The sequence below is a fragment of the Pseudophryne corroboree genome (genome assembly GCF_028390025.1).
Source record: "Pseudophryne corroboree isolate aPseCor3 chromosome 3 unlocalized genomic scaffold, aPseCor3.hap2 SUPER_3_unloc_1, whole genome shotgun sequence".
NCBI classification, from domain to species: Eukaryota; Metazoa; Chordata; class Amphibia; order Anura; family Myobatrachidae; genus Pseudophryne; species Pseudophryne corroboree.
In genome coordinates, this window is record NW_026967493.1 from 6733322 (window position 1) to 6752747 (window position 19426).

The window sequence follows — 19426 nt, forward strand, 5'->3', positions numbered from 1 at the left end:
GATACACCAGAGTGTGTGGAGGAGACTGGTCAGATCTCTGGGATAGTAACACACAGTGACATGATGTCAGGTGGAGAGCAGGAGTATAATAGGGGCTGATGGCTCCTGATGTATGAGATACACCAGAGAGTGTGGGGAGGAGACTGGTCAGATCTCTGGGCAGGTACACACAGTGACATGATGTGAGGGGAAGAGCAGGAGTATAATAGGGGCTGATGGCTCCTGATGTATGAGATACACCAGAGAGTGTGGGGAGGAGACTGGTCAGATCTCTGGGCAGGTACACACAGTGACAGGATGTGAGGGGGAGAGCAGAAGTATAATAGGGGCTGATGGCTGCTGATGTATGAGATACAGCAGAGAGTGTGGGGAGGAGACTGGTCAGATCTCTGGGCAGGTAACACACAGTGACATGATGTTCGGCTGAGAGCAGAAGTATAATAGGGGCTGATGGTTCCTGATGTATGAGATACACCAGAGAGTGTGGGGAGGAGACTGGTTAGATCTCTAGGCTGGTAACACACAGTAACATGATGTGAGGGGGAGAGCAGGAGTATAATAGGGGCTGATGGCTGCTGATGTATGAGATACACCAGAGAGTGTGGAGAGGAGACTGGTCAGATCTCTGGGCTGGTAACACACAGTGACATGATGTGAGGGGGAGAGCAGAAGTATAATAGGGGCTGATGGTTCCTGATGTATGAGATACACCAGAGAGTGTGGGGAGGAGACTGGTCAGATCTCTGGCCTGGTAACACACAGTGACATGATGTGAGGGGGAGAGCAGGAGTATAATAGGGGCTGATGGCTCCTGATGTATGAGATACACCAGAGAGTGTGGGGAGGAGACTGGTCAGATCTCTGGGCAGGTAACACACAGTGACAGGATGTGAGGGGGAGAGCAGAAGTATAATAGGGGCTGATGGCTCCTGATGTATGAGATACACCAGAGAGTGTGGGGAGGAGACTGGTCAGATCTCTGGGCTGGTAACAGACAGTGGCATAATGTGAGGAGGAGAGCAGGAGTATAATAGGGGCTGATGGTTCCTGATGTATGAGATACACCAGAGAGTGTGGGGAGGAGACTGGTTAGATCTCTAGGCTGGTAACACACAGTAACATGATGTGAGGGGGAGAGCAGGAGTATAATAGGGGCTGATGGCTGCTGATGTATGAGATATACCAGAGAGAGTGGGGAGGAGACTGGTCAGATCTCTGGCCTGGTAACACACAGTGACATGATGTGAGGGGGAGAGCAGGAGTATAATAGGGGCTGATGGCTCCTGATGTATGAGATACACCAGAGAGTGTGGGGAGGAGACTGGTCAGATCTCTGGGCAGGTAACACACAGTGACAGGATGTGAGGGGGAGAGCAGAAGTATAATAGGGGCTGATGGCTCCTGATGTATGAGATACACCAGAGAGTGTGCGGAGGAGACTGGTCAGATCTCTGGGCTGGTAACAGACAGTGGCATAATGTGAGGAGGAGAGCAGGAGTATAATAGGGGCTGATGGCTCCTGATGTATGAGATGCACCAGAGAGTGTGGGGAGGAGACTGGTCAGATCTCTGGGATGGTAACACACAGTGACATGATGTGAGGGGGAGAGCAGGAGTATAATAGGGTCTGATGTCTGATGTATGAGATACACCAGAGAGTGTGGGGAGGAGACTGGTCAGATCTCTGGGCTGGTAACACACAGTGACATGATGTGAGGGGGAGAGCAAGAGTATAATAGGGGCTGATGGCTCCTGATGTATGAGGTACACCACAGAGTGTGGGGAGGAGACTGGTCAGATCTCTGGGCTGGTAACACACAGTGACATGATGTGAGGGGGAGAGCAAGAGTATAATAGGGGCTGATGGCTCCTGATGTATGAGATACACCAGAGAGTGTGGGGAGGAGACTGGTCAGATCTCTGGGCTGGTAACACACAGTGACATGATGTGAGGGGGAGAGCAAGAGTATAGTAGGGGCTGATGGCTCCTGATGTATGAGATACACCAGAGAGTGTGGGGAGGAGACTGGTCAGATCTCTGGGCTGGTAACACACAGTGACATGATGTGAGGGGGAGAGCAAGAGTATAATAGGGGCTGATGGCTCCTGATGTATGAGATACACCAGAGAGTGTGGGGAGGAGACTGGTCAGATCTCTGGGCTGGTAACACACAGTGACACAATGTGAGGAGGAGAGCAGGAGTATAATAGGGGCTGATGGCTCCTGATGTATGAGATACACCAGAGAGTGTGGGGAGGAGACTGGTCAGATCTCTGGGCTGGTAACAGACAGTGGCATAATGTGAGGAGGAGAGCAGGAGTATAATAGGGGCTGATGGTTCCTGATGTATGAGATACACCAGAGAGTGTGGGGAGGAGACTGGTTAGATCTCTAGGCTGGTAACACACAGTAACATGATGTGAGGGGGAGAGCAGGAGTATAATAGGGGCTGATGGCTGCTGATGTATGAGATATACCAGAGAGAGTGGGGAGGAGACTGGTCAGATCTCTGGGCTGGTAACACACAGTGACACAATGTGAGGAGGAGAGCAGGAGTATAATAGGGGCTGATGGCTCCTGATGTATGAGATACACCAGAGAGTGTGGGGAGGAGACTGGTCAGATCTCTGGGCTGGTAACACACAGTGACATGATGTGAGGGGGAGAGCAAGAGTATAATAGGGGCTGATGGCTCCTGATGTATGAGATACACCAGAGAGTGTGGGGAGGAGACTGGTCAGATCTCTGGGCTGGTAACACACAGTGACACAATGTGAGGAGGAGAGCAAGAGTATAATAGGGGCTGATGGCTCCTGATGTATGAGATACACCAGAGAGTGTGGGGAGGAGACTGGTCAGATCTCTGGGCTGGTAACACACAGTGACACAATGTGAGGAGGAGAGCAGGAGTATAATAGGGGCTGATGGCTCCTGATGTATGAGATACACCAGAGAGTGTGGGGAGGAGACTGGTCAGATCTCTGGGCTGGTAACACACAGTGACATGATGTGAGGGGGAGAGCAAGAGTATAATAGGGGCTGATGGCTCCTGATGTATGAGATATACAGGAGAGTGTGGGGAGGAGACTGGTCAGATTTCTGGGCTGGTAACACACAGTGACATGATGTGAGGAGGAGAGCAGGAGAATAATAGGAGCTGATGGCTCCTGATGTATGAGATACACCAGAGAGTGTGGGGAGGAGACTGGTCAGATCTCTGGGCTGGTAACACACAGTGACATAATGTGAGGAGGAGAGCAGGATTATAATAGGGGCTGAGGGCTCGATTCCCCCACTGGGCAAATACTTTGCCCTCATGTACTGACAGAGGTGGGTGTAGTATAAGATATTGCTGTAGCGACAGAACAAGGAGAATATGTGACTCTGTACTAAGTGATTATTACTCACCTGTGCTGATACCTGTAGGGATTTCCTCCTCCTTACACTGCTGAACACCCCACACATACGTCTCCTCTTCATCTTTTATATCTTCTACTTTAATAATTAGATCTTTTACCTAAAATTGTAAATATGACAATGTAATAACTCATGAGTTACAGAACATAGATCATACACATAAATATCAGTGTATAATAATATAAGACCCACAAAGCTTCCCTATAGATGATATATTGCAGGATGCCTCTGGTACCTAGGGGATATGAGGTAAGTACCCAGTATTATACATTTAATGACCGTACTACACTGGGGAACTGACAGGATAGATCCGGACTGAAATGGGAATAAATGTGCAATTCACTGTCATAGTGACTGTTGTAGTGATTTTAGAGAAAACAAAAGAAAGGAATAAGGAGAGTTATGGTAGATTTACCTCTGTTAACTCTCTTTCATCCACTAGGGGACACTGGAGCGTTCCTTAGACATTAGGGGTGTGAAGCCTGCAACCGGAGGTGTGGCACAATCTAAAATTAGCATTGTCTGCACAGCCGCCTTCTCCCCCTTCACATCCCTCCTCCCTCAGTTTGGAAAATTGTGCCTAGGAGGTACAAGCACAGAAGGGAGCTCCTACTCCTTGAAGATTTTTTTTTTTTTCCCTTTATACTGACCCAATCCCTCCTAACTAAAGGGAGGGTGCAGGTTTAAAAAGAAAAGATGGTAAATGCCCGATCCCACCTAAAGAAAGGGGGTGCAGGCTTTACCAGGTGAAAAGGCTGCGTCCCCCTAATAAAAGGGGGACAAAGTTCAGGAGTGGAGACAAGGATTCCGACTGAATAGAGACTAAGATCCCAGTGAAAGGGTTCGGTATCTCTATCTGAAGATTCTCTTCTAACAGTGAGTAGACGGCTGAGCCGAGAAAAAGAATATCCTTATTAGAGAAGAGCAGCTGGAGCCGAGCCAACCTGTTAAAAATAGGGGCAAAGGTTTCCATGAAGTGGAGAGACAAGGACCCTGATTGAAAGGGTCGGCATCTCTCCTAAGCAGCACAGTGAGTTGATTTACAGGCAGCATTTTTAAATAGACACCGTTAGACAGAGACAGTCCGTACAGACACTGCATGTAAGGAGAGTGAGCACTATGAGGGGGCAGCTGCATGGAGGGCTCTATTGCAGGCTGAGCACAGACAGTACTTTTAGAGATGTGTCTTAAATTTTTCAGTTGTGGCCATTTTGGATTTTAGAAATAGGCGCCCACCTGTAGTTAGAAAATCTCTGAGGAGATTCTTCAGCTACCAATCACTGTCAAGCAGATTGAAACATTGTATTAAATTCAGTACATCCTGAGATTAATTTACATATGGCTGGTGTGGCTACAGAAAGGCTTTGCTGCTGCTGCTGCTGCTAAATCTTTGTATAAAGAATTATGTGGTTTTCTTTTCCCTCCAAAGGATTCTACTGAAAAAGATCCTGAGGAAGAGGAGCAACAGAAGTATAATCCAGTCAAGCCAAGCTGTTCTAACAGTTGGTGCTGTGAGGATTGCAGATGCCAGGCTGGTTTTAAAAAAAATAAAATATATAGATTTTTTTCTTTCTCCTATAATGTAGGCTTAGTTCCAGCTGTGTCTAAACCAGTTTCACTTGCTCGCTATATCCCTGCCCTCTTTCTCTTCCTACTTTAAATAGGGTGAAAGCACTGCTGACTGTTGATGAAGTATATGTTAAACAGGTCAAAAGCACCAACCAAAACCACAAAGAAGCAATAATGGCAAGGAGGTGAGCGATTTATGTTTAGGAATGGACGCTCAACCAGGGAGTAGTGGTCAGTCGGCATCAAGTTGGCGGAATACCGCAAGCACATTTAGAATGGGCAGCAGGGTTTACAAAAGTTATGGACTAATTTTTCAGTAGAATGACTCCGCCCGGACATGCAGAAAAGACTGTGTTGGGCAGCAAAGAGACCACTCCCAACCCTACATGAATAGGAAGGGGGTCTTGTAATTGATGATGAAGGTGAGGCAGTAGAGGCGATACTGAACACCAGTCCGTTTGAGGAGGACTCTGAGGTTAAGGGATTAGATTCTCTTATTAAGCTGTAAAAGGTCCTTAACCTCAATGAGGAAGAAGTTAAGAAACTGGAAGGTTTTGATTTATTTCAGTCAAGAACGACGAGGAGCAGATTTTCCAATTCTACAGTCTCTCCATGTTCAAAGAGAGAAGCTTGGAAGCAGCCTGATAAAAGCTTCCAAAAATTCCAAAGAAGTTCAAGGCCGATTCGATTACCCACTACATGTATCGGTGGGAGGTTCTGCAGATGGTGGTTGCCTCTCTGGCTAGACTGTCAAGTAGAAAGACAATCTTGCCGATACCAAACGTAACTATTTTAAAGGAGGCGTCCGATCACAAGGTAGACAAGAATCAATTTTTTGTAGCTGCTACGACACACAGACCTACTATTGTTAGTGCCTGTGTCACCAAGGCTATTATAGCATGGTCTGGTCGTATTGTTCAGGCTGTAGAGAAAGATACAGCAGGAGTAAATAGTTAGACTAGCGGAGCATATTGGTGAGTCGACTACTTACAATTGCCAGGCCGCAAAGGGATGCTACCAGATTTGCATCATACTTCTCTACGTCGGCCATATCAGAAATAAGGTTTCTGTGGCTCAGAGACCGGAAAATCTTTATAGCTGCAAGGGCATCACACAGACCTATGAGGTCCGTGCTTTGGAAAAATGGTTCGGGCAGAACAGGCAGGAGGAGGTCTCCCAAGGAGGGGACGTTTTAATTGGTCTATAATTAGACAAGTGGATTTCACAAACAGAGAAAAAAATCCTCTTTTCTGCGTACCACGTTTCATAAACCTACGCAAATAGGCAGAAATTACTCTGGTCCGGTATTTGGGTCCTTTCGTGCTAGAGAAGAGGTTTTCGCGTTCAGGCGCGTGAAAACAGAGACCGTTCTCAGAACACAGTCCAGAAACAGGTCTCTAAGACAAGCTCACCTTGGGCGTCCTATGAAAGGCGCAGGTTTTGAAAGGTTTCGGGGCACCTGGGCCGAGACTTTGCCAAATAACGGGATTCAACGGAATCCAACGTGATTGCCTCGGTGCCCTCAGAAAGCAAAAGCCCTACTGATAGCGATCCAAAAATTGCTACAGTCAGAAGTCATTACTCCAGTTCCCGCCTCTCAATGAGGAACGGGGTTCTAGTCCAATCTTTTTGTCGTACCAAAGCCGGACGGGATGGTCAGACCGATACTCAATTTAACAGCTTTAAACCGATTTCTATGGGTCTACAAATTCAAGATGGAATCAATTCAGTCGGTCATTGCAAGTTTGGAACGAGACGAGTTCATGGTATCCATGGACATAAAGGATGCATACCTCCATGCAGGGCCGGCGACAGGGGGGGTCAAAGGGGACACCTGTACCGGGCCTCAAGGATCATGGGGGCCCCAAGGATACGCCACATAGTGCCAGGCAGGCACGTGAGCCGTCTTGTCCAAACAGGGCAGCGAGCTGTAGGCGGTGTGGGCGTAGCCTCAGAGTGACAGGAGCCTCTCACACACAGTGACTCTGCGGTGCGAGTGTGAGCAGTTTCTTATATAGCGCAGCATATACAATCTGAGGGGGCCCCAGAGATATCACTGTACCGGGCCCCAAGATTTCTGTTGCCAGCCCTGCCTCCATGTCCCGATTTGGTCTCCTCACCAAGCTTACTTAAGGTTTGCACTGGTGAAGGATCACTACCCGATTTGGTCTCCTCACCAAGCTTACTTAAGGTTTGCACTGGTGAAGGATCACTACCAGTTCAGAGCCCTACCATTCGGTCTATCGTCAGCCCCGAGGATCTTTACGAAGATCATGGCGATAATGGTTGCAGGATTGAGACTGTTGGGAGTCACGATAATACCTTATCTTGACGATCTATTGAACAAGGCCTCCTCTCAGGAACAGCTGATAAAGGATGCTCGAACATCTCGCCAATTTCTCATTCGACATGGGTGGATTGTGAACTTTCAGAAATCCAATCTCATACCGACTCAACGGATTCAGTTCCTCTGTCTCATCTTGGACACTGTAAAATTGAAAGTTTTCCTACCAGAGCACAAGAACCAGGACCTACAGAGGTTAGTGACTCAGGTACTACGGACAGAGACTGTTTCTCTATACCTCTGTGGGCAACTTCTCAGGAAGATGGTGGCGTCGTTCGAAGCTCTCCAGTACGGCAGACTTCATTCCCGACCATTCCAGATGACCCTCATTGGTCAGGGAGCAGGTTCACACTGGCTTCTACATCGAAGAATCCCACTTCTACCGCGCATACGAACCTCCTTGATTTGGTGGTCGTTGCACAAGAATCTCGCAGCAGGCAAGAGATTCTGCATTTGGGATTGGAGGATCCTGACAACGGACGCCAGTCTCCGAGGTTGGGGTGCCGTCCTAGAGGAACATCAGTTTCAGGGCAGATGGACGTTACAGGAGGGCAGACTACCCATAAACATTCTAGAACTGAGAGCTGTTTACAATGCGCTTCTCTTAGCCGAAGACCTACTCATGGGTCAACACTTAGAGATACAGATGGACAATGTCACGACGGCGGCTTACATAAACCGTCAGGGAGGACCAAAGAGCAGGATGGCATTAAAGGAAGCCACAAAGATCTTGTTGTGGGCAGAAAGGTGAAACGTCATCCTCTCGGCTGTGTTCATTCCAGGTGTGGAGAACTGGGAAGCAGATTCTCAGTCGCCAGGACAGGCATCTGGGAGAGTGGTGCCTACATCCACAGATTTTCGACATAGTGATGAGGAGATGGGGCCTACCTCAAGTGGACCTCATGGCGTCTCGGCAAAACCATCAGCTGCCCAGATATGTGTCCAGGACAAGAGATCCAGCAGCAGAAGGAGTGGACGCATTAACACTTCCTTGGTGTTACAGGAGGGTTTACATTTTTCCACCCTTCCCCCTCATAACCAGGGTTCTGATAAGGTTGAAACAAGAGCGAGTGTGGGCGATTCTAATCGCACCAGATTGTCCCCGCAGGAGTTGGTATTCAGACCTGCGAAGGTTACTCGCGGAAGATCCTTGGCGGTTATCTCAGAGAGGGGACCTGCTGTCTCAGGGACCGTTCCACCACCCAGACCTGAAAAATAAGATTTTACTTACCGATAAATCTATTTCTCGTAGTCCGTAGTGGATGCTGGGGACTCCGTCAGGACCATGGGGATTAGCGGCTCCGCAGGAGACAGGGCACAAAAATAAAGCTTTAGGATCAGGTGGTGTGCACTGGCTCCTCCCCCTATGACCCTCCTCCAAGCCTCAGTTAGGATACTGTGCCCGGACGAGCGTACACAATAAGGAAGGATTTTGAATCCCGGGTAAGACTCATACCAGCCACACCAATCACACCGTACAACTTGTGATCTGAACCCAGTTAACAGTATGACAACGTAGGAGCCTCTGAACAGACGGCTCACAACAATAACAACCCGATTTTTTTGTAACAATAACTATGTACAAGTATTGCAGACAATCCGCACTTGGGATGGGCGCCCAGCATCCACTACGGACTACGAGAAATAGATTTATCGGTAAGTAAAATCTTATTTTCTCTAACGTCCTAGTGGATGCTGGGGACTCCGTCAGGACCATGGGGATTATACCAAAGCTCCCAAACGGGCGGGAGAGTGCGGATGACTCTGCAGCACCGAATGAGAGAACTCCAGGTCCTCTTTAGCCAGGGTATCAAATTTGTAGAATTTTACAAACGTGTTCTCCCCCCGACCACGTAGTTGCTCGGCAGAGTTGTAATGCCGAGACCCCTCGGGCAGCCGCCCAGGATGAGCACACCTTCCTTGTGGAATGGGCATTTACATATTTTGGCTGTGGCAGGCCTGCCACATAATGTGCAAGCTGAATTGTACTACACATCCAACTAGCAATCGTCTGCTTAGAAGCAAGAGCACCCAGTTTGTTGGGTGCATACAGGATAACAGCAAGTCAGTTTTCCTGACTCCAGCCGTCCTGGAAACCGATATTTTCAGGGCCCTGACAACATCTAGCAACTTGGAGTCCTCCAAGTCCCTAGTAGCCGCAGGTACCACAATAAGCTGGTTCAGGTGAAACGCTGACACCACCTTAGGGAGAAACTGGGGACGAGTCCGCAGCTCTGCCCTGTCCGAATGGACAATCAGATATGGGCTTTTGTGAGACAAAGCTGCCAATTCTGACACTCGCCTGGCCGAGGCCAGGGCCAACATCATGGTCACTTTCCATGTGAGATATTTCAAATCCACAGATTTGAGCGGTTTAAACCAATGTGATTTGAGGAATCCCAGCACTACGTTGAGATCCCACAGTGCCACTGGAGGCACAAAAGGGGGTTGTATATGCAGTACTCCCTTGACAAACTTCTGGACTTCAGGAACTGAAGCCAATTCTTTCTGGAAGAAAATCGACAGGGCCGAAATTTGAACCTTAATGGACCCCAATCTGAGGCCCATAGACACTCCTGTTTGCAGGAAATGCAGGAATCGACCGAGTTGAAATTTCTTCGTGGAGCCTTCCTGGCCTCACACCACGCAACATATTTTCGCCACATGTGGTGATAATGTTGTGCGGTCACGTCCTTCCTGGCTTTGACCATGGTAGGAAAGACCTCTTCCGGAATGCCTTTTTCCCTTAGGATCCGGCGTTCAACCGCCATGCCGTCAAACGCAGCCGCGGTAAGTCTTGGAACAGACATGGTACGTGCTGAAGCAAGTCCCTTCTTAGCGGCAGAGGTCATGAGTCCTCTGTGAGTATCTCTTGAAGTTCCGGGTACCAAGTCCTTCTTGGCCAATCCGGAGCCACGAGTATAGTTCTTACTCCTCTACGTCTTATAATTCTCAATACCTTGGGTATGAGAAGCAGAGGAGGAAACACATACACCGACTGGTACGCCCACGGTGTTACCAGAACGTCCACAGCTATTGCCTGAAAGTCTCTTGACCTGGCGTAATACCTGTCCAGTTTTTTGTTCAGGCTGGACGCCATCATGTACACCTTTGGTCTTTCCCAACGGTTCACAATCATGTGGAAAACTTCCCGATGAAGTCCCCACTCTCCCGGGTGGAGGTCGTGCCTGCTGAGGAAGTCTGCTTCCCAGTTGTCCACTCCCGGAATGAACACTGCTGACAGTGCTATCACATGATTTTCCGCCCAGCGAAAAATCCTTGCAGTTTTTGCCATTGCCCTCCTGCTTCTTGTGCCGCCCTGTCTGTTTACGTGGGCGACTGCCGTGATGTTGTCCCACTGGATCAATACCGGCTGACCTTGAAGCAGAGGTCTTGCTAAGCTTAGAGTATCATAAATTGCCCTTAGCTCCAGTATATTTATGTGGAGAAAAGTCTCCAGACTTGATCACACTCCCTGGAAATTTATTCCCTGTGTGACTGCTCCCCAGCCTCTCAGGCAGGCCTCCGTGGTCACCAGCATCCAATCCTGAATGCCGAATCTGCGGCCCTCTAGAAGATGAGCACTCTGAAACCACCACAGGAGAGACACCCTTGTCCTTGGAGATAGGGTTATCCGCCGATGCATCTGAAGATGCGATCCGGACCATTTGTCCAGCAGATACCACTGAAAAGTTCTTGCGTGGAATCTGCCGAATGGAATCGCTTCGTAATAAGCCACCATTTTTCCCAGGACTCTTGTGCAATGATGCACTGACACTTTTCCTGGTTTTAGGAGGTTCCTGACTAGCTCGGATAACTCCCTGGCTTTCTCCTCCGGGAGAAACACCTTTTTCTGGACTGTGTCCAGAATCATCCCTAGGAACAGCAGACGTGTCGTCGGAAACAACTGCGGTTTTGGAATATTTAGAATCCACCCGTGCTGTCGTAGAACTACTTGAGATAGTGCTACTCCGACCTCCAACTGTTCTCTGGACCTTGCTCTTATCAGGAGGTCGTCCATTTTCTTCGAAGAAGAATCATCATTTCGGGCATAACCTTGGTAAAGACCCGGAGTGCCGTGGACAATCCAAACGGCAGCGTCTGAAACTGATAGTGACAGTTCTGTACCACGAACCTGAGATACCCTTGGTGAGAAGGGCAAATTGGGACATGGAGGTAAGCATCCCTGATGTCCCGGGACACCATATAGTCCCCTTCTTCCTGGTTCGCTATCACTGCTCTGAGTGACTCCATCTTGATTTGAACCTTTGTAAGTGTTCAAATATTTCAGATTTAGAATAGGTCTCACCGAGCCTTCTGGTTTCAGTACCACAATATAGTGTGGAATAATACCCCTTTCCTTGTTGTAGGAGGGGTACTTTGATTATCACCTGCTGGGAATACAGCTTGTGAATTGTTTCCAATACTGGCTCCCTGTCGGAGGGAGACGTTGGTAAAGCAGACTTCAGGAACCTGCGAGGGGAAACGTCTCGACTTTCCAATCTGTACCCCTGGGATACTACTTGTAGGATCCAGGGGTCCTGTACGGCTCCAGCGTCATGCTGAGAACTTGGCAGAAGCGGTGGAAGGCTTCTGTTCCTGGGAATGGGCTGCCTGCTGCAGTCTTCTTCCCTTTCCTCTATCCCTGGGCAGATATGCTTATGGGGACGAAAGGACTGAGGCTGAAAAGACGGTGTCTTTTTCTGCATAGATGTGACTTAGGGTAAAAACGGTGGATTTCCCAGCAGTTGCCGTGGCCACCAGGTCCGATGGACCGACCCCAAATAACTCCTCCCCTTTATACGGCAATACATCTTTGTGCCGTTTGGAATCTGCATCACCTGACCACTGTCGTGTCCATAAACATCTTTTGGCAGATATGGACATCGCACTTACTCTTGATGCCAGAGTGCAAATATCCCTCTGTGCATCTCGCATATATAGAAATGCATTCTTTAAATGCTCTATAGTAAATAAAATACTGTCCCTGTCAAGGGTATCAATATTTTCAGTCAGGGAATCCGACCAAGCCACCCCCGCGCTGCACATCCAGGCTGAGGCGATCGCTGGTCGCAGTATAACACCAGTATGTGTGTATATACTTTTTAGGATATTTTCCAGCCTCCTATCAGCTGGCTCCTTGAGGGCGGCCGTATCTGGAGACGGTACCGCCACTTGTTTTGATAAGCGTGTGAGCGCCTTATCCACCCTAAGGGGTGTTTCCCAACGCGCCCTAACTTCTGGCGGGAAAGGGTATACCGCCAATAATTTTCTATCGGGGGAACCCCGCGCCTCATCACACACTTCATTTAATTTATCTGATTCAGGAAAAACTATAGGTAGTTTTTCCACACCCCACATAATACCATTTTTTGTGGTACTTGTAGTATCAGAAATATGTAACACCTCCTTCATTGCCCTTAACAAGTAACGTGTGGCCCTAAAGGAAAATACGTTTGTTTCTTCACCGTCGACACTGGAGTCAGTGTCCGTGTCTGTGTCGACCGACTGAGGTAAAATGGGCATTATAACGTCCCTGACGGTGTTTTAGACGCCTGGACAAATACTAATATGTTTGCCGGCCGTCTCATGTCGTCAATCGACTTGCAGCGTGTTGACATTATCACGTAATTCCTTAAATAAGCCATCTATTCCGGTGTCGACTCCCTAGAGAGTGACATCACCATTACAGGCAATTTGCTCCGCCTCCCAACATCGTCCTCATACATGTCGACACACACGTACCGACACACAGCACACACACAGGGAATGCTCTGATAGAGGACAGGACCCACTAGCCCTTTGGGGAGACAGAGGGAGAGTTTGCCAGCACACACCAAAAACGCTATAATTATACAGGGACAACCTTTATATAAGTGCTTTTCCCTTATAGCATTTTAATATATGTAGTCATATCGCCAAATCAGTGCCCCCCCTCTCTGTTTTAACCCTGTTTCTGTAGTGCAGTGCAGGGGAGAGCCTGGGAGCCTTCCCACCAGCATTTCTGTGAGGGAAAATGGCGCTGTGTGCTGAGGAGAATAGGCCCCGCCCCCTTTTCGGCGGGCTTCTTCTCCCGTTTTTCTGAGACCTGGCAGGGGTTAAATACATCCATATAGCCCCCAGGGGCTATATGTGATGTATTTTTAGCCATAAAAAAGGTATTATACATTGCTGCCCAGGGCGCCCCCCCAGCGCCCTGCACCCTCCGTGACCGCTGTGTGAAGTGTGCTGACAACAATGGCGCACAGCTGCAGTGCTGTGCGCTACCTCAGGAAGACTGAAAAGTCTTCTGCCGCCTGCTTCTGGACCTCTTCCATCTTCGGCATCTGCAAGGGGGGTCGGCGGCGCGGCTCCGGGACGAACCCCAGGGTGAGACCTGTGTTCCGACTCCCTCTGGAGCTAATGGTGTCCAGTAGCCTAAGAAGCCAATCCATCCTGCACGCAGGTGAGTTCACTTCTCTCCCCTAAGTCCCTCGATGCAGTGAGCCTGTTGCCAGCAGGACTCACTGAAAATAAAAAACCTAAAAACTTTTTCTAAGCAGCTCTTTAGGAGAGCCACCTAGATTGCACCCTGCTCGGACGGGCACAAAAACCTAACTGAGGCTTGGAGGAGGGTCATAGGGGGAGGAGCCAGTGCACACCACCTGATCCTAAAGCTTTATTTTTGTGCCCTGTCTCCTGCGGAGCCGCTAATCCCCATGGTCCTGACGGAGTCCCCAGCATCCACTAGGACGTTAGAGAAAGGCTGTTTAACGGCGTGGCTATTGATCTTAAGGAACAGAGGAATATCACAAACGGCCATTCCTACGATGATTGCCGCTAGGAAGCCGGTCACAGCCATGCACTACTACAGGATTTGGAAGAGGTACATGGACTGGTGTCAAGAACGTGGGTGAAATTCGGCAAACTTCAATTTATCCAGACTTCTACTCTTACTGCAGGCCAGTCTAGTTTTAGAACGGAGTTTTCTGAAGGTTCAAATTTTGGCTCTCTCTATCCTATTTCAACAGCGGTAAGCGTCCTTTTTACAGGGGGTTCTGAGAATGCAGCTCCCTTTTCGTCCTCCTATTGCACCATGGGACTTAAATTTGGTGTTGGAATTTTTGAAATCACCTACAGACCTGTGATATCTCTCTTGGAAGGTCACGTTATTGCTTGCCTTGGCTTCGGCCAGGCGGGTTTCTGAGTTGGGAGCCTTATCGTGTATGAGCCCCTTTTTATCTTTTCATGAAGATAGAGCTGAACTCCGTACAAGAGCGGATTTCCTGCCTAGAGTTGTTTCGGGGTTTCACGTAAACCAGCCATTTGTGGTTCCATCTTTCCAGGGTCTCACAGATGGGGACGTGTCCTTGGATGTTGTCCGAGCTTTACGGGTATACGTACAAGTTATGTCGTCCTTCAGAAAGTCGGACCATTTGTTTTTCTTTATGATGGGCCTAAGAAGGGTTGGCCAGCATCTAAGCAGTCTTTGTCCAGATGGATTCGACTTGCCATTCAGCAAACTTATATTTCCTGTGGCAAACAGGTTCCGGTTCAGACGGGTGCTCATACCACCCGATCAGTGGGTGCCTCATGGGCGGCTGCCAGAGCTGCTTCCACTGCTCAACTTTGCAGGGCGGCGACGTGATCTTCAGCCCACACGTTCGCAAAATTTTACAAGTTTGATACCTTTGCGTCCGGTGACTCTAAGTTCGGACGTTTAGTTTTGCAGACCACCGACAGCACTCCCTCCCTGGGGGATAACTTTGGGACGTCCCCTAATGTCTAAGGAACGCTCCAGTGTCCCCCAGTGGATGAAAGAGAAAAGAGGATTTTGGTACTTACTGATAAATCCATTTCTCTGAATCCTCTAGGGGACACTGGACGCCCGCCTCGGTGCTGTCGGCCTGCTGTGTTAAAAGTTCTTGTTTAAACAGTTCGTACGAACAGCGTTGGTTTTTCGGTTAAGAGTTTCGTGCATGCTGTTTGCTATGTTGTACGGTTCGGTTCCTCGCCAGGTGCTCTAGTATGTCCTATTCTCTCAGTCAAATTTTCCAAACTGAGGGAGGAGGGATGTGAAAGGGGAGGAGGCGGCTGTGCAGACAATGCTAATTTTAGATTGTGCCACACCACCGGTTGCAAGCTTCACACCCCTAATGTCTGAGGAACGCTCCAGTGTCCCCTAGAGGATTTAGAGAAATGGATTTATCGGTAAGTACCAAAATCCTCTTTTCTTCAAGGTCCATAGGGTCCACAGGGATAACAACGGGGTTATAGGTGGTAGGATCTGCTACTGGGCACCATACAGTCCCTCTCTCTATAAACCCGCCCCCATGCTCAGGCAGGTCAGTTTTGGTAATGTGTGTGTGTGGTACTGAAAGCAAATGTAGTGTATGAGATGTCTGACAAGAGGCTAAAAAGGAGATTTATGGTAGACTTACCATTGTTAAATCTCTTTCTGCGAGGTACACTGGGTTCCACAGGGCGCCCACCGTGACGCACCTAGCTTCTATGGGTTTGCGAGATACACTGTGTTCCACAGGGAATACACTGGGGATGTCCGAAAGCAGTTCCTCAAGGGAGGGGACACGCCTAAGCCTAAGCAGGTATGAGAACCAGGCGTCCAAAGGAAGCATCCTGGGAGGCGGAAGTATCAAAGGCATAGAACCTAATGAACGTGTTCACTGAGGACCATGTAGCCACCTTGCACAATTGTTCTGCAGATGCGCCACGGCGATCCTCCTAAAAAGGTCAAACAGACAGAGTAGAATGGGCTTTAATAGCAGCAGGAGCTGGAAGTTCAGCCTGCGCATAGGCTTATGCAATCACCATTCTAACCCATCTGGCCAAGGTTTGCTTACTCGCAGGCCAGCCACATTTGTGGAAACCAAACAGTACAAAAAGGGTATCTGACCTCCTAAAAGAGGCAGTCCTCTCCATAATTTTATATACATATAATAATGTATGGAGAGCCCTTACCACATCCAAAGACCGCTCTTTGGAGGACATTTCAGAAGACATGAAGGCCGGAATGACAATCTCTTGGCTAAGGTGAAAAGATGTACCACCTTAGGTAAATAACCGGGGCGAGTTCGAAGAACTGCTCAGTCCCTATGAAAGATCAGAAAGGGTGGACGACAGGATGAAGCGCCTAAATCCAAAACCCTTTTGGCATAGGCAATAGCAAGTAAGAACAGGACCTTAGCCAAAAGCCATTTAAGGTCCACTGACTCAAGAGGTTCACATTGAGACTCTTGTAGGGCATTCGGGACAACAGACAAATCCCATGGAGCCACATGAGGGACATAGGGAGGCTGAATCCGCAATATGTCCTGAGTAAGTGTATGAACGTCTGGTACAGACGCAATTTTCCTCTGAACCACACTGACAAGGCAGATATGTGAACCTTGAGGGAGGCCAGATGAAGGCCTAAGTCCAGGCCTTGTTACAGGAAAGCCAGGATTCTGGATGTTTTGAATCTGTGAACATCATAGTTCTTATCAGCACACCAGGTGAGGAAAGAACTCCAGACTCCGTAATAGATCAGGGCAGATGACGGTTTACGGGCTTTCAACATAGTTTGGATGACCGCCTCAGAAATCCTTTTGCCCTTAGGAGTGAAGCTTCAAAAGCCACAACGTCAAAGCCAGCCTGGCCAGGTCTGGATAGAGACAAGGGCCCTGTACAAGGAGGTCTGGTCGTTGAGGAAGTAAAAGAAGACACTGTCAATAGACCCTGCAGGTCTGAGAACCAATGCTGTCTGGGCCATGCTGGAGCGAATAGAAGTAGTATTCCTTCTTCTTGCTTGAAATTCCGCAGTACCCTGGGCAGGAGTGACACTGGAGGGAACACGTAAGGTAGCCGAAAGTTACATGGAGTGTCTAGTGCGTCCACGAACTCTGTTTGAGGATCACTGGTCCTTGATCCGAAGACCGGAACTTTGTGATTGTGTTGAGATGCCATCAGGTCTACATCTGGTAGGCCACATATGTCCACTAGGAGTTGAAAGATTTCGGGATGAAGAAAAAACAGAAAGCAATATGATCTGGCGCCTATTAACAAGCCAGATACCTGCAGCTTATTCCATGGGTATACTCAACCCATATACAACAAGGAAAATGTACAGAAAGATGAAAAAGCTCTGGTAATTGGCTAAGACATATTTAGCTTTAATTTAATTTTATAAACATATAGATTACGGTGGTCATACCGAGTTGTTCGCTCGCTAGCTACTTTTAGCAGCAATGCAAACGCAAAGCCGCCGCCCTCTGGGAGTGTATCTTAGCATAGCAGAATTGCTAACGAAAGATTAGCAATTCTGCTATTAAGTATTTCCATGCAGTTTCAGAGTAGCTCCAGACCTACTCCTAGATTGCGATCACCTCAGTCCGTTTAGTTCCTGGTTTGACGTCACAAACACGCCCAGCGTCCGGCCAGCCACTCCCCCGTTTCTCCAGCCACTCCCGCTTTTTCTGCTGGCACGCCTGCGTTTTTTAGCACACTCCCGGAAAACGCTCAGTTACCACCCAGAAACACCCACTTCCTGACAATCAGTCTCCGATCAACAGAGCGACTGAAAAGCTTAGTTCGCCCGTGAGTAAAATAGCATAGTTTTGTGTAAAATTGCTTAGCGCGTGTGCCCTGCGGTGCATACGCATGCGCAGAACTGCCGGATTTTAGCCTATTCGCAATTCTGCAAAAAATAGCAGCGAGCGAAGAACTCGGAATGACCACCTATATATCAAGAGCTGAACATATATCAGCCGGCAATACAAAAAATTATAACTTACAGATTACACATAATTAGCCTTCCCACTACTGAGTTAAAAAAACAGTAATAAAAAAATGTATATGCAAATTTATAACAGCAATTATGATCCGTTGAACCTGTATAATAACTTTATACACCGTTTCCAATAGAGAGCAACCAGCAAATAGAAATACTTGATAGAATATTTATCGTCCACATTGAAAAGGCGATGGCTGTTCGATGGTAATTATAATAAGAATTTACTCACCGGTAATTCTATTTCTCGTAGTCCGTAGTGGATGCTGGGTACTCCGTAAGGACCATGGGGTATAGACGGGCTCCGCAGGAGACTGGGCACTCTTAAAAGAAAGATTAGGTACTATATCTGGTGTGCACTGGCTCCTCCCTCTATGCCCCTCCTCCAGACCTCAGTTAGGGAAACTGTGCCCGTAAGAGCTGACATTACTAGGAAAGGATTTGGAATCCAGGGTAAGACTCATACCAGCCACACCAATCACACCGTACAACTTGTGATAACTATACCCAGTTAACAGTATGAACAACAAATGAGCCTCATTAACAGATGGCTCATAACAAAACCCTTTAGTTAAGCAATAACTATATACACGTATTGCAGAGAGTCCGCACTTGGGACGGGCTCCCAGCATCCACTACGGACTTCGAGAAATAGAATTACCGGTGAGTAAATTCTTATATTCTCTGACGTCCTAGTGGATGCTGGGTACTCCGTAAGGACCATGGGGATTATACCAAAGCTCCCAAACAGGCGGGAGAGTGCGGATGACTCTGCAGCAGCGAATGAGCAAACTCAAGGTCCTCCTCAGCCAGGGTATCAAACTTGTAGAATTTTGCAAACGTGTTTGAACCCGACCAAGTAGCAGCTCGGCAAAGTTGTAAAGCCGAGACCCCTCGGGCAGCCGCCCAAGAAGAGCCCACCTTCCTCGTGGAATGGGCTTTTACTGATCTAGGATGCGGCAGTCCAGCCGCAGAATGTGCAAGTTGAATCGTGCTACAGATCCAGCGAGCAATAGTCTGCTTTGAAGCAGGAGCACCCAGCTTGTTGGGTGCATGCAGGATAAATAGCGAGTCAGTTTTTCTGACTCCAGCTGTCCTGGAAACATAGATTTTTAGGGCCCGGACCACGTCCAGCAACTTGGAATCCTCCAAGTCACGAGTAGCCGCAGGCACCACAATAGGTTGGTTCAAATGAAAAGCTGATACCACCTTTGGGAGAAATTGGGGACGAGTCCTCAATTCTGCCCTGTCCATATGGAAAATCAGATATGGGCTTTTACACGACAAAGCCGCCAATTCTGACACACGCCTGGCCGAAGCCAAGGCCAAT

General features: G+C 48.4%; 1 protein-coding gene across 1 annotated transcript in view; it reads right to left on the bottom strand.

Moving 5' to 3' along the window:
* The window catches only part of LOC134983099 (oocyte zinc finger protein XlCOF7.1-like), a 205837-nt gene that overhangs the window by 122421 nt on the left and 63990 nt on the right, over positions 1-19426 (bottom strand). The window contains exon 8 of the mRNA XM_063948802.1: positions 3410-3518. Within this exon, the coding sequence (XP_063804872.1) occupies positions 3410-3518 (109 nt within the window). The remainder of the gene's footprint in view (positions 1-3409; positions 3519-19426) is intronic.